The 13451-nt window shown below is 30.8% G+C and overlaps 1 protein-coding gene and 2 long non-coding RNA genes across 5 annotated transcripts in view; 1 reads left to right on the forward strand and 2 right to left on the reverse strand.

Moving 5' to 3' along the window:
* Syt20 (synaptotagmin 20) overlaps window positions 1-13129 on the forward strand; it is a 41986-nt gene extending 28857 nt beyond the window's left edge. For 2 of the 3 annotated variants that reach the window (XM_011059660.2, XM_011059662.2), the window contains 3 exons: window positions 2294-2414; window positions 8608-8780; window positions 12771-13129. In XM_011059660.2, the coding sequence (XP_011057962.1) occupies window positions 2294-2414; window positions 8608-8780; window positions 12771-12974 (498 nt within the window). In that variant the 3' untranslated portion in view covers window positions 12975-13129. Of the gene's footprint in view, window positions 1-2293; window positions 2415-8607; window positions 8781-10461; window positions 10606-12770 lie in introns of all 3 variants that reach the window. The other variant, XR_015548420.1, reaches the window with a different exon arrangement.
* Window positions 2479-5326, reverse strand: LOC105148143 (uncharacterized). The gene is made up of 2 exons (XR_015548424.1): window positions 5156-5326; window positions 2479-3032 (listed from the first exon to the last, which is right to left on the reverse strand). It is a non-coding gene; the product is annotated as an uncharacterized LOC105148143 (long non-coding RNA).
* LOC147906407 (uncharacterized) lies at window positions 10800-12145 on the reverse strand. Its single transcript, XR_015548423.1, has 2 exons — window positions 12010-12145; window positions 10800-11165 (listed from the first exon to the last, which is right to left on the reverse strand). It is a non-coding gene; the product is annotated as an uncharacterized LOC147906407 (long non-coding RNA).
* Window positions 13130-13451: the final 322 nt, after the last annotated feature.

Raw genomic sequence — 13451 nt, forward strand, 5'->3', positions numbered from 1 at the left:
ATAATGTAAAATCAAAGCAGGACATTGGTTAATTATTTAAAAATTTTTATATAATGTGATTACTTAATATGAAATTGAATTATAATTTGATACAAGCTTATTAAAGCATGGCTCAATAACTAACAGTAATCCGAATTAATTTATAAAAAAAGATTGTACTACATTTAATTACAAAATTAAAATAATTAAGAACAAGCAGTGAATTCGGTGTGATATAAACTGACGCAGTAATTATAATTAATCTCAACTACGAGGATCGTTTGAAAAATTTTGAGCCTCAATATGAACATTACTCGTTAAAACCCATTCTGATACTACAATTGTACATGTTTTGAAAGATACCTGTGAAAATTGTAGTCATTTTGAACGCTCAGTTGTTGTTTAACAGTTATTTGTGTAAGTTCATGTCAGTGTTTTTGTAAAAATGAAAAAATTGAATATCGGCGGTTGCCATGACAAAAATTTATGAATTGCGATTGGAATTGATTGACCACCCACCATATTCACCAGATCTAGTTTCTAACGACTTTTTCCTATTTCCTAGAGTCAAAGTTTGGATGGGAGGACAGAGATCTTCATTAAACAAAAACACTGACATCGACTAGCACAAATAATTATCACACAACTGAGTGTTTAAAATGGCTACAATTTTCACAGGTATCTTTCAAAACATGTACGATTGTACCAGAATGAATTTTGATGAGAAATACCATTTTCATATTGAGGCTCAAAATTTTTCAAACGACCTTCGTAATTGTGACATTCTTGTAAGTAAGAAATCAGAGCCAGTTGTAAATGTTAACATAATGCGTTATGAAATAAGAATAAATTAAAGAACCCAATAAAAAGAGGAGAATCTAGTAGAAGTGGTTAATAATTCGTTCGTGTAAACTACTATATAGTCTGTGAACCAGAATTTCGTAAGTACAGATTATAAAGCTTTTATATCAAATAAGTACTATTACGATATTGACAGTTCTGACGCCATATCCAGTAAGAAATGATAATAGAATCTACATCGAATCGACGGGAAATTATCAAATCGATTCGACATCAATTTCATTGTCATTTCTCACTGGGTATTGAATTAAGAAATGATAAAGAATTGACTTCAATTTAAATGATTTTTTGTTTTCGGCAAGTCGACCTCACAGACACGTATTAATGCGTATATTTTAATCCTGAAAAAGGATTTTCAAATCCTCTATAAAAGATGAAAAAAGTAATTGTAAATATACAAAAATTGTAGCATTTATAGTTAATAATGCAGACTTTTGGGTCCTCTCATTAAGATCTGATATTGAAAGTGAAAAGTGTAATTTCTCCTCCCCTGAAGAAATCGAATACACGTATTTATTGCATGGATATTGTGGGCTATTTAAGAAGGTTGGATATGATTGGTTCTCAAACAGGAGGAATAAAACCAAATCAAACCAACACAGTGGGTTAAAGAACCGATCTAGTTTAACTACTATCATAGGACTAAAATTGTAGTTTAAAACCAAATAATGAAATATCTTTTGAATAAAGATTTCTATTATAATTGATAAATCATCGGCTTTATTTAACTCTTTCCTCGATATTTCACTCTCTCTTAATATTTACTCTCTCTTACAATTAGTGTAATTTTGTGTCACCTTGATCTAATTCTAAAGTTTTCAGTTTTCTATCAGTTTTTAAATTATTAAAGCATAACTGAGAGCGAAATAAATAAAGATTTTATTACGTGAATAAAGATTTTATTAATTTTATATCAATATACCAATTTTTCCTTGAGTGTAGCGTCTTTATTATGATAATTTTCGGTTCCTATAAGAAGAAAAATGTGCAAGAAGATATAGAAATAAAACAATCTCCGAACAGTCACGAAAACTCTGAAAATTTTGTCTTTCCTTTTATATAAAAATATTGATACTGCTAAAATGTTTATATCTTCATTTATTTTTATGTTTAATTTATAGAATTATATCTTCTCAATTAATTATAATACAAACAAAAAATAAAATAAACATAACTTATCATATACACAATATAAAATAAAACATTTAAATAACGAAAGAGTGTAATTATTTATCTTATTACTTAAATTAATATCAATTTAAATATTTACAATTGTAATAATATAATAGTAATTTCTTAATTTATTATACTTTAGTAGTTAATGATAAACTTAAATATGTTTCAATTTGCAAAACAATTATTGATCGTTAACATGTACCAATAGTATTAATAATATTCTTATAGAGAAGTAATAATTTAAAAAAAATAATATGTATATAATTATACTTTTTAGGAATTTGGCCACATTTTGTTAGCTGTAAGCTATCTACCTACTGCAGAAAGATTAACTATTAACATTATGAAATTACGCGATATTAAATTTATACCAACTGGCTTGAGTTTAAATGAATTTAGTAAGTATTATCACAATACTAATATTTTAGGAAAATTATTGGAATTAGTACAGGAAGGCGAAAATAATGTGCGATATATATTTTACACGAAATAGCTAGAAAAAAACATGAAATATTTTCTTCTTCTCATACATGTCTACTAACGGATATTTGCGCTACATTTTCCATTTCTTCTCCATTCATTGCCATATGGAGATCTTCTACATGTTTGGACTCTGTCCAGTATCTTATATTCCAAAGTTTTTCCGTCTTGTTTCTTTTCTTTCTTCGATTACTTCCTTCAATTATAATCAACTGTAGTTGGTGTCTTGTGTTGTGCATGATGTGTTCAAAGTATGCAATATTTCTCTTTTCTATTGTGATGAGTATCTCTCGGCTTCTGTTTATTCGTCTCAGAAAGTGAACCATTAGATCTTATTGTATTTTATCTTAAGAGGATGCTGGAGTGACGGCCGAATTTGATCCATAATACAGATTTTTTTAATTTCAAATTAAAAAGTCGATAATGGTAACATCTTTAATTCATTTCTTATATTATCGTTCTATCTTACTCACTTGTTAATCACTAGTCATCGCGATTCCCAATGTGATTGCTAAGTGAGAAATAAACAGTTTGTTCTGAAAAAAAAGAAAAAAAGGGGAGAAAGAAAGAGGAGATTCTAATACATAAATTATTATTGGCATTTCTGTGAGTTGATCGTCAATTGACTTAATCCTTTGAAGCATGGTGGTAACCTACGTTACCACCTAAACTTCTTTTTTGGTCGTTTATTTTTTAATTGATTTAGGTTTAATTTTTGGTGTTTTCCTGATGTTTTAGAAGTAGAAAACTATTTAAAAAATAATTTAGTAGTCCTTATTATTTATTGTAACAGTTTTATAAATAAACAAAGATAGAAAAAAATCCTTTTTTTACGGAAAAATTTATTTTTGGCCAGATTTTTTGATGTTTTAGTTTGAAATAATATATATATATATATATATAATAAATAATATATATATAGAGTTCTCGAAATGAAAATACAATGAAAAAATATATGGACAATGAGAGCGTCAATACAGCGCGGAAATTGGTGCGTAATTATAAGACAAAATTGTTCGCAACTTGCTGAAGATGGTTTGAAGCAAACTGAAACGTAGAAGGAAATTTTGTATCGTCATGTACAATATATTATGTGAATTAATTGAAATTCTTGTTATAATTATGCACCAATTTCCGCGCTGTATTGACACTCTCATTGCTGAAATGCATAAATTGAGTTTTATATTAGGTGTTGGAATTAATTCGTAGCGTTTTACAAGTGATGGGAAGTACTTTCATTAATGTATTTTTTAATGCTCATGTGAAATAAATAACATTCTTTCATTAAAAACGCTACGAATTAATTCCAACACCTAATAATTTTCAGAAATCTTTCCAAAATTCATTCATCCAAAATCTTTCGAAAAATTCATTTCAGAAATTTGGATCTCTAATTTATAATTTAAACCTTTCAAAGTCTTGGAATTCAAATTTCATACATAATTCACTTTAAGAATTTTTAATCCATCATTTTGAATCCGCCATTTTGAATGCAATATTTTTATATTTTGACTTTAGATTCGTAATCAGCGACCTGTAAAAAATCCCTGTATACCAAATTTCACAGAAAAAAATTAAAAAGAAAAATATATGTTTCAAAGGGTTAACTAAAAGAGTGTGAAAGATGTCCTATAAGTAAAGATTAATCGTTCGATGAATAGGCTACATTCCAAAATCTATCGTGGGAAAAGTATTGCAACCTTATAGCTGACGTGTATACAGTTATATACAGTTGTGGAACGACTGCAACACTTCTTTTTCAATGAGTTTCAGAACTCAAGGTCATTCGACTGATTAGTCCATTGGAATTGACCAATCACATCTGCCATCAAACGATTGGTCTAAATGCGATTGGTCAATTTCAATGGATTAATCAGTTGATTAAGTTAATCGGAGTTTGGTTAAAGTAACCCTCAGCCTTGTTCATAGATTGATTGAACGATTGATTAAATGATTAGATCTATAAATAAGAACCAATCACTCGGTCAGCAGGTTTCGAAATCCATCGAAAAAAAGTGATGCAAGCATTCTCACGACTGTATATGTACTAAACAATTGTCAAAAATCACCTAACGAATCACTCTACCTGCAATTATCTGGAATGTTTCTTTTTCTAAAAAATAAAATAAAAATTTAAGAAATTAATAATAGAATAATTCCGATTGAAATCCATTCCAAATAATACATATGTGTACAACAGATATTAATATGTTATTCAGCATCATTAAAATCTTTATAAGATGCCTATGACCATGAAGTTGTTAAAAGGCTAGGCAATTTAATTCGTGATTTTACTACTGTAGTTCAATCGGGTTTGTATTTCAAGACAAAAAATCAATTCAGCGCGCAATTTAAATGACTACATAGGTAGTATGTAAATAATATTATTTAAACATGTAAGATTCAGCATGACGTTAAAGGATTTCTTTCTCTTCTTGTTTTCAGATTTATGTACTAGAAACTCTTGTTTAATGGCTGCGTTCGGAAACATTGCTCGAATGCCTCCGATGCCTCGGATTCATTATCTGTCATTATTTAACATTTAATGTTAAATCGGAGGCATCCGAAGCGACGTTTTCGAACGCAGCCAATATTGTTCATAATACATATAATATAATACTATACTTATGTATATAAGTACTTATATTTATATACTTACTATCTGCTTTATCTTCTGAATGTACCCATTATCACTATGATTAATATAAAATCGAATAGTTTCATAACATCTATCACGAAAGTTTATATACTATTCAATAAAATTAAAGGACCATTTAAAATCAGCGCTAAAAAAGATCGAAATTCAAAGTTGTAACAATGTGCCCCGAGAAACCGCATCGTTCCCGGCCGAACATCAATCGGATGCCGCTGTATGATATGCAGCAATGTGGGCGCGGTGCGCCCGAATAATTTTAAAAATCGCAAACATCGTTTCGCAGGTACCAGCCGACGTTCCGCGAGAACGATCGAACGCTACCGAGCGCTACCCGCGACAGATTTCGGTACCGTCATACATGTGAGGATACCGCTTGGCGAGAAGCGGTACGAACCGAACAGAGTTTCGCTAAATCCGCAGCGCTACCAAAAATCGGTCATATAAAAGGCCGCGAACAGCCTTTTACAGAGAGGCTTTTTGCTCCGATTCCTATCCAACGACCAGATCCTGACTCGAAAGCAATCCCGATCCGCTACGAGTAGTTTCCTGCCGAGATTTCGGCCGACACCGCGTTCAGGGGGTGAAGCGGAATTCACCTCTGCTGAGCGTTCTCAGTACTTTTGGAAGCCGACTCTCGCTGTATCCGCCGAGTAGACGCGACAAGGGAGTAGGGAGTACTCTGCCTCCGTTGGGCGTTCCCAATAATCGAAAGGCACCACCCGAAATCTTATACCCGACGCGATCGGCAATCAGACAGGGACTAAAGTTTTCTTCGCCGGGTATTCATGCTCATAGGCATCTTCGCCAGTCTTCTCGGCCGCCGGTCGCGCTCATGTATATGTTCAAGTGTGCCATAGGCACATTCGAAATCCGCGACCGTATCGGTGTGTATCCGCGTTAGCATCCATTCCGCGCCGCGACAGGGCGCACTAGCGCTCGGTCCTATTATAACTAGCGTTCGAAATACCAGGTGCGACATACGCTGTCGTTATTATCTTCATTATATTATTCACTTTATTTTATTATATTGTGTTCAGAGCTATCTGTTTGTATCGTATTGAATGTAATAAAGAGTATTTTGTTTCACTTTACTACACAGTTCTATGCGTTATTTGTAAACGCCTCTTCTCTCCACAACGAACCTCTTTCGTTCCCCTGATAAATTGGTCCGACGAGCTATTCCGCGCAACGAAAGTTAGTTGTTCCATCCGTTACGTGTCTTTCTTTAATTAATCAATATCTTTAATAATAAATGATTAATGTCACCGCCGCCGTCGCTGTCGAGTGAGAAGGGATGGGCCGTGCTATGAATTCTCGCGGCGCTGCATATTGGCTTAGACGATTCCTTTTTTAATTTGAAAACTACAGCAAATATCTCAAAATGGTATAAGACTTTTTTATTCTCCTTGATCCATTCTACAGTCCCTATGCGACTCCTACCCTATTTTTGAGACACCCGTACATTTATATATGTATACTAGTATGAAAACTGGAAACAATCAATATAGTTTTATTACTCAAATATTATTGATTAGCTTCACATTTCAAAAATATACATGAGAAAAAAAAATTATAAAATAGTTAAAAAAATATTTGGAGATTCAGAAAATACTCCGAAAAAGCTTGGGAATCTCTGGGAGATTTGCCTATTCGATTTACATACGCCAATTCTTATACGACTCCTGGGCAATTTTTTCTTATAAGAAACAAGTTCATCTCGTGGCGATGCCGTACAAGAAAATAATAGATTTTGCTCGGTTTTTGCTGTCAATTTGCCATCAAGTTATGTCAGCAGGCTCTATTCGGTTTTGTTCGTTATCTGCTGTCATCAGGCTATGCAGGCGGTTTCTGTCATCAATTTGCTGGCATAGCATGTTAGCAGGCTTTGTCATATTTTTGACAGCAGTTTGCTGACAATGTCTGCTGCTACAAATTCTGTATACAATTTGTTGTCTTTCTGCAATCAAAAATTGATAGCAAGCCCAAAATCTGTCTCCCTTTGCTATAAGGGTTGTATGCAACTTTGAAAAAAGTTAACATTTTAACTTATAGGTAGCAGCCGTTTCTTTATACAAAAAAAAATTGTTAATGTTGACTTTTATTTAATTTTTTAGGTTCATCGAGAATGGTTGACTATTAGCTAACTAACAAGTCTATAAAAAGCCTATAAAAAGTTGATTGGTCAAATATTTTTTTCTGAATCGTGTACACAAAATTGAAGAAAATGTGAAAAACAGATTTCGAGAAAAACGCGTTCAAAGTTTTCGATTCAGTTCTTGAGTACTTATAGTGCTCAGAAGCTATTCTAGGGGCATACAATAATCCTTCCTCATGAAATTCATTTTGAGCAATTTGAGCCATTATGAGGTACTCGTGCTTCTTTCATGTTACTAACAAAGGAACTGATCTCACCGATTTTTAATAAACTTCTGATATATTGTAGAGCATAAAAAATACTCAGGTAGCAAGTAGACTATTGTCATTATTTTGACATTAAAATGTCATTATAAGTATCATTTTAAAAATCACGATAAATGATGTTAACTTGTAACCTGGATATTACAACCCATATCTGTGCTCGAAGTTTAGGGGGTGTACCCCCTCAAAAAAATCAGTTTTTTTCTTTCGAAGTATCATTGAAACTATAAGAGATAGAAAAAATTTTCCATGAAAATTGAATGGCTTCAAGAGTTACTTTGAAACTATAATAAACGAATTTTTTAATTATTTATTATACCTGTGCGTGTCCGTATATACAAATATTGAATTTATACCAAAGAACTTCGAATTTCGCTCTAAAATTTTAGGGATATATTCTCGAAAAGTTGTACTATCGATTTATGAAAAAAAAAATCGACTTTTTTGATCCTATAAAGCAGGATCCGTTTAAATTAAAATTCCTGACTGGAATGAACTCAAAATCTTTTTCTTGCGGAATTTGAAAACTCATAAATAATTCCAATTCTGAGCTATGCATTTTTTTATTTCCGTATGACAAGGAGGCCACCTGAACAGACGTCATTCTTTATGTTAATAAAAAAGGTTGTAAACAAAACAATCATTTTTTTAAATCGTTCAAAAAATAAAAAATTGTGTTAAAACTTTTATTTCGTGTATCTCCTCTTAGCTATCAGAAATACAGATCGAAAATAGTAGTTGAAAAAAGAAAACCAAGAAAACGCATTTGTCAGCATTTATACATAGAAAAGGAATGCGGTATTCTTGTTGTCTCTAAAGCTGGCCATACACGATTTTTTTTTCTGCTAGCTGGATTTGCGTACTTGTTATTGGCTGCGATGTCAATATCGCCAATATAATCAATACGGTAACAAATACGCAATCTAGTAGAAAAAAAAGCAAAGAGTGTGCCGCTGGCTTTATATTTAGAGCTTTAAATTTACAATCAATTTGATTTGCTCGACAAAAATGTTTTTAAACCATCATATCTATTACAGATCCATACGTTAAAGTATTAATGTTAAATGGAAAGACGGGTAAAAAAATGAAGAAGAAGAAGACCAAATACTTGCGCACAATTGCACAGCCAGAATTTAATGAGACATTGACGTTTAACTTAGCAGTTACACAACTCGATACTGTCCAATTTTTAGTGGTGGTTTGTAGCAAGGTAAATTGGAAAAAAGGTTTTTTCGAAAAATAAACAATAACTTTGTAATATGATTGAAGATCAATACACTCAACAGCAAAATTAAAGTATCATCTATTTTGTTCCTAAAACAAAAAACAAACAAATTTAACTTCGTAAAAACTATAACTTCGTAAAAAATGATCATAATTAATGACACGGAAATATTGTTCATAATATGTACTAAAAATTCCAAAAAATTAATGAGGCTATTATTTAAATTATCAATTTGAAATGTTTCAAACTTCAAATTGTTTTGAATCTCATTATAACTTTTTACAAAGTTACATTGTCTTCAAGTTTATCTATTGTCTCTGGGAGCAGAATAGGTGATGCTTTAATTTTATTGTCGAATATTTAAGGATAAATTAAAAATTAAGATTCAATATAATTCTTGTTATTTTTACATTATTATCTGGATATTTGCACATTCGTTATCCAACTTCGTGGATATTATTTCAGTATCCAGATAATACTCGAGAAAATCCTCTGTTTACTCAGACATTCGGATAATATTTTAAATATCCGTAATGCACAACACAATTCGGATATCCAATTAATATCTGAAATACCCGGATAATCCTTGGAAATTGACAACTTTATTAGATGTAATCTGTAAATAGATCACAAAACTTTTAATAAATTTTAAATACTTCAGAAACGATATTTAAATATTATATTTAAATATTATATATTTACGAGTATAAGGTATCTTGTAAGTTTTTGCCAAGAGCTTTTGTATAGATAGAGCGGACTAAATTGAGTCGAAAAGTCGATTTAGCATTTTGGAATTTTTGCAATAGTTCACGAGATATTAATTACTAAAAATCGCTGAATATTGGTTTTCAATAATTTTTTTACTCAAATACTATCAACTTTACAGAAAAACAGCGAGAGACAAAAATTATTTATTCTCTTTTCATAAAGTTCTGAGAATTTTTTCAGAATTTTTTAATATCGTATTTTCTCATATTGGTAAGAATAAGAATATGTGATACTAAAAAATTGATAAAAAATTCTGAAAAAGTTCTTTTAGAGTTCTATGAGAAGAAAATAAATGATTTTTGTCTCTTGCAATTTTTCTGTCAAGCTGATAATAATTTGAGTAAGAAATTATTGAAGACCAATATTCAGCAATTTTTAGTAATTAATATCTTGTATTAACTATTGCGAAAATTGCAAAATTATAGAGGACTTTTCTACTCAGTTTAGTCTGCTCTATTTATACAAAGGTGCTTGGCAAAAATTTACGAGATACTCTGTATATATTTAATTGATACTTAAACAATATTTAAGTATATATTTAAATATCTAGAAATAGCTGAAATCTTTTTGGTAATATTTCAAAAAGATTGCAGATTCTTTCTGTAACATTTCATCAACCTTTCAACAAGACTTCATATACAAGAATCGCGGACATTGCTATTCTAGAGCTGTTTCAGAAATGTTGCAGAACATTTCGCAACTTTTATGAAATGTTTCACTTTCAATTAAAATATTTCTGAAATATTTCTAAAAACTTTCGATGCTGTATAATTGAAAGATCTTGATAATGCCCTTTAATTCACATGCATTTATCATAATATAATTATATCATATTATACTATCGATATATAAAAAAAAAACTAGAAATGATTAGGCTCTACATTTTTTGTCATATCAGGATTTCATGTTTTATTATGAGAATGAGCAAGAAAGAAAAGAAGCAAGGAAAGAAAGAAGAAAAGAGAAAGAAAAGAGAAAAGAGAGATAGGGAGAGAATTACTTATCTAAAGATAAACGAAACACTATCAAGCTCTTCTTTGCCGTGAGTTTAGATTACTTTTAATTTTATTGATTGAATATACTCGTGAAACAAATGCTTTAAGATTCAATCTCCAGTCTTCGTTTCTCTCTAAATAGTAAGAAAATTATATAACTAGTCTATTTAGATATAATACCAACATATTGATGTTAACTATTTAAAAAAAAGGAATATTATTTTTGAAATAATTGCACAAATTCGATCTATTCCCGATCTATTATTGATTCAGCTTTTTTCTCTCCTATGCTTCTCATTGTCAGTTTCCATTTTTTTTCTATTTATATTTCTATTTATTTCTATTTCTCATCACTTCTTATAATTCAATAGAATTATATATTAACTACATATAATTAATTTAACATTTTGACGGCCGCACTTTTCAGAAAAAAAGTTTGCTCTTGCCGGCATATAATGGCGAAAACTACTGGCTGCCATCGGCACTTTTTGTAAGCTTTATTACAAATTGAAGACATTGATTCTTCATCATCATTGTCTAATACTTAATCGCTAACATTCAATAGGTTATCAGCGTACATCTCATCACACATTTTTAAGAGTATTTTCTGTAAGTTTATAAATATTAATACAATTAAAAAAATTAAATAATTTTGTAAATATAACTTTTGATCTATAATATATAATATATAGCATTTGCTAATGTAACTAATTTGCTAATGTATATAATGTACATATATTAATTATAGTATATATATATATATATATATATATATATATATATATCATTTTTATTTTTTGCAACAATCAATGCCAATTAATAATCACTGTCTAAGGCCTATTACAATAGGTCGGTAAGCCATAAAAAAATAACCAATTATAATCGATTATTTTTCTCACATTCAGTGGTCAATTTCTTATGGCTTATGGCTTGCAATCCTATTGTATATAATAGGCTTTAATCAACTTACGTATGTACACGTGAACTCGGTCGATGAAGGTGCTTTTACATAATTCGCAAATCGCAAAACGTAGAATTTGCAAATGCAGAACGACAATCATCGCATGCAAGACACACACAGACGAAAACTAACTGCATGCAATGAAAAAACAAACGCAAATCTGCGTCTGCGTTTGCGAACTACATTTTGCGATTTGCGAATTATAGAAGTACCTTAAGGAATGCTAAGACGTCTGTTTTACCGACATTTACACATGGTAAAAAATCTCCGAATTGGATTTATGGATTACAAAAGTGTTATTATTGGGTCATTTAAAAAGTATCCGCGGTTTTTTGTCACTAGATGTGTGTTGATGGTCATATATCTAGTGACAAAGTACCGCGGATACTTTTTAGAAGACCCAATACATAAATTAAAGTACGCACAAATAAGACCTTCGCTGCACTGGATTTCATGAGAAATTTGAAAAAAAGTTACAAAGTTCACTTACTTTTGGTTCATACAGCGGTCACCAGGTATATATTTGCTTGATATAAGAGTTTTAGAGTCCATATATTAAAAATAAGCGTCAGCAGAGGTCACATTATTGGAACGAACAATATTGAGTTTGTAGAACTAAGATTGAAAGTATTAAGTATCTAGAAGAAAAGTATTTTCACCGTGTAGAAAATACGTGTATACGGATGCTTTGCGAAGACTGAGAGACGAAATTCCATGTAGCAATAGTTGCGCAGTCTTGCAATAGATGGTGTTAGCATGTTAGCTAAAGACATATGTATGCGTTGAGGGCTGAACACAAGAATTGTCGTAACACTTATTTAGAGACTTAAGTTGTAGATGTAAGTGACGCACAAGCTTTGGCGTGAGACACTATTTGTTGTCTCTTGGAGACATGGTAATAAGTTGTACGTCACACACACACATATATGAAAGTTTATGCGTTACTTACGTCTACAATTTAAGTCTAAGTAAGTGTTATGACAATTCTAGTGCTCAGAACCTAAAACGAAATGATATATAATGTAAGAAATGAATCAAAGATGTCATATTATTTTTAGCATCGCCTTAAGCGTTAACTCAATGAACTCACGTATGCGTCAAGTTGGCCGATAATTGTTGGCTCAATGAACTCACGTATACGTGAATTCAGCCGTCAAAGTGTTAATATCACATTATAAATGATCATACAATAAAAATAACTTTGTAAAAACAGTATATGACAAAATCATATTTTCCTATTATCAATTTTAGGTTTTACCAGAAGGATTACCTGCTAATACCGCCGATGCTAGTGACAGTGAAGATTCTGTCAATTCGTTCAAAAGGTCTACCGGTACTTTTATTGGTAAAGTGGCTCTTGGAAAAGGTGTGAGAGGTTCGACGGAAAGATTGCATTGGTTCTCAGTGCTTCAAAATCCAAGAAAACTTGTTACTGTCTGGCATACTTTGAAATAAAAACCATTATTATTTTATTATATATACATTATACATGTTACACGAACATAATTGTTATTTTTCAGTGATTTTGATAAATTATTATAATTGCAATATATTATTTATTTTATAATTTATACATGAAGTGTTTATAATAAAAGTTTAACTTTACACAACCAGCTCCAAATGATTTTTAAATAACCTTGACATTGATTTTAACCCTCAAGCAGGTCAAGATCATCAACTTTTCCCGTCGCTCATTATTCATTGGAAAGTTATTAACAAAACAATTTCTATAAATGAAATGTAATTTTTGGACAAAGTATATATATTAGTAAAATTAGTAAAAAGACCTAAAGATTCTTGTTTCATGTATTCTTGTCATATGTTACAAACAGAAAATTTTAAAATCTCTTGATAAAATAAATCTCCATTCTCTACATCTTTTGGCCTTTTTCACTTGTAATCACTTATTTATGATAATGATTGTCGTTGATA

Source organism: Acromyrmex echinatior, unplaced genomic scaffold, assembly GCF_024713525.1.
Source record: "Acromyrmex echinatior isolate Ae372 unplaced genomic scaffold, ASM2471352v2 Scaffold40, whole genome shotgun sequence".
NCBI lineage: Eukaryota > Metazoa > Arthropoda > Insecta > Hymenoptera > Formicidae > Acromyrmex > Acromyrmex echinatior.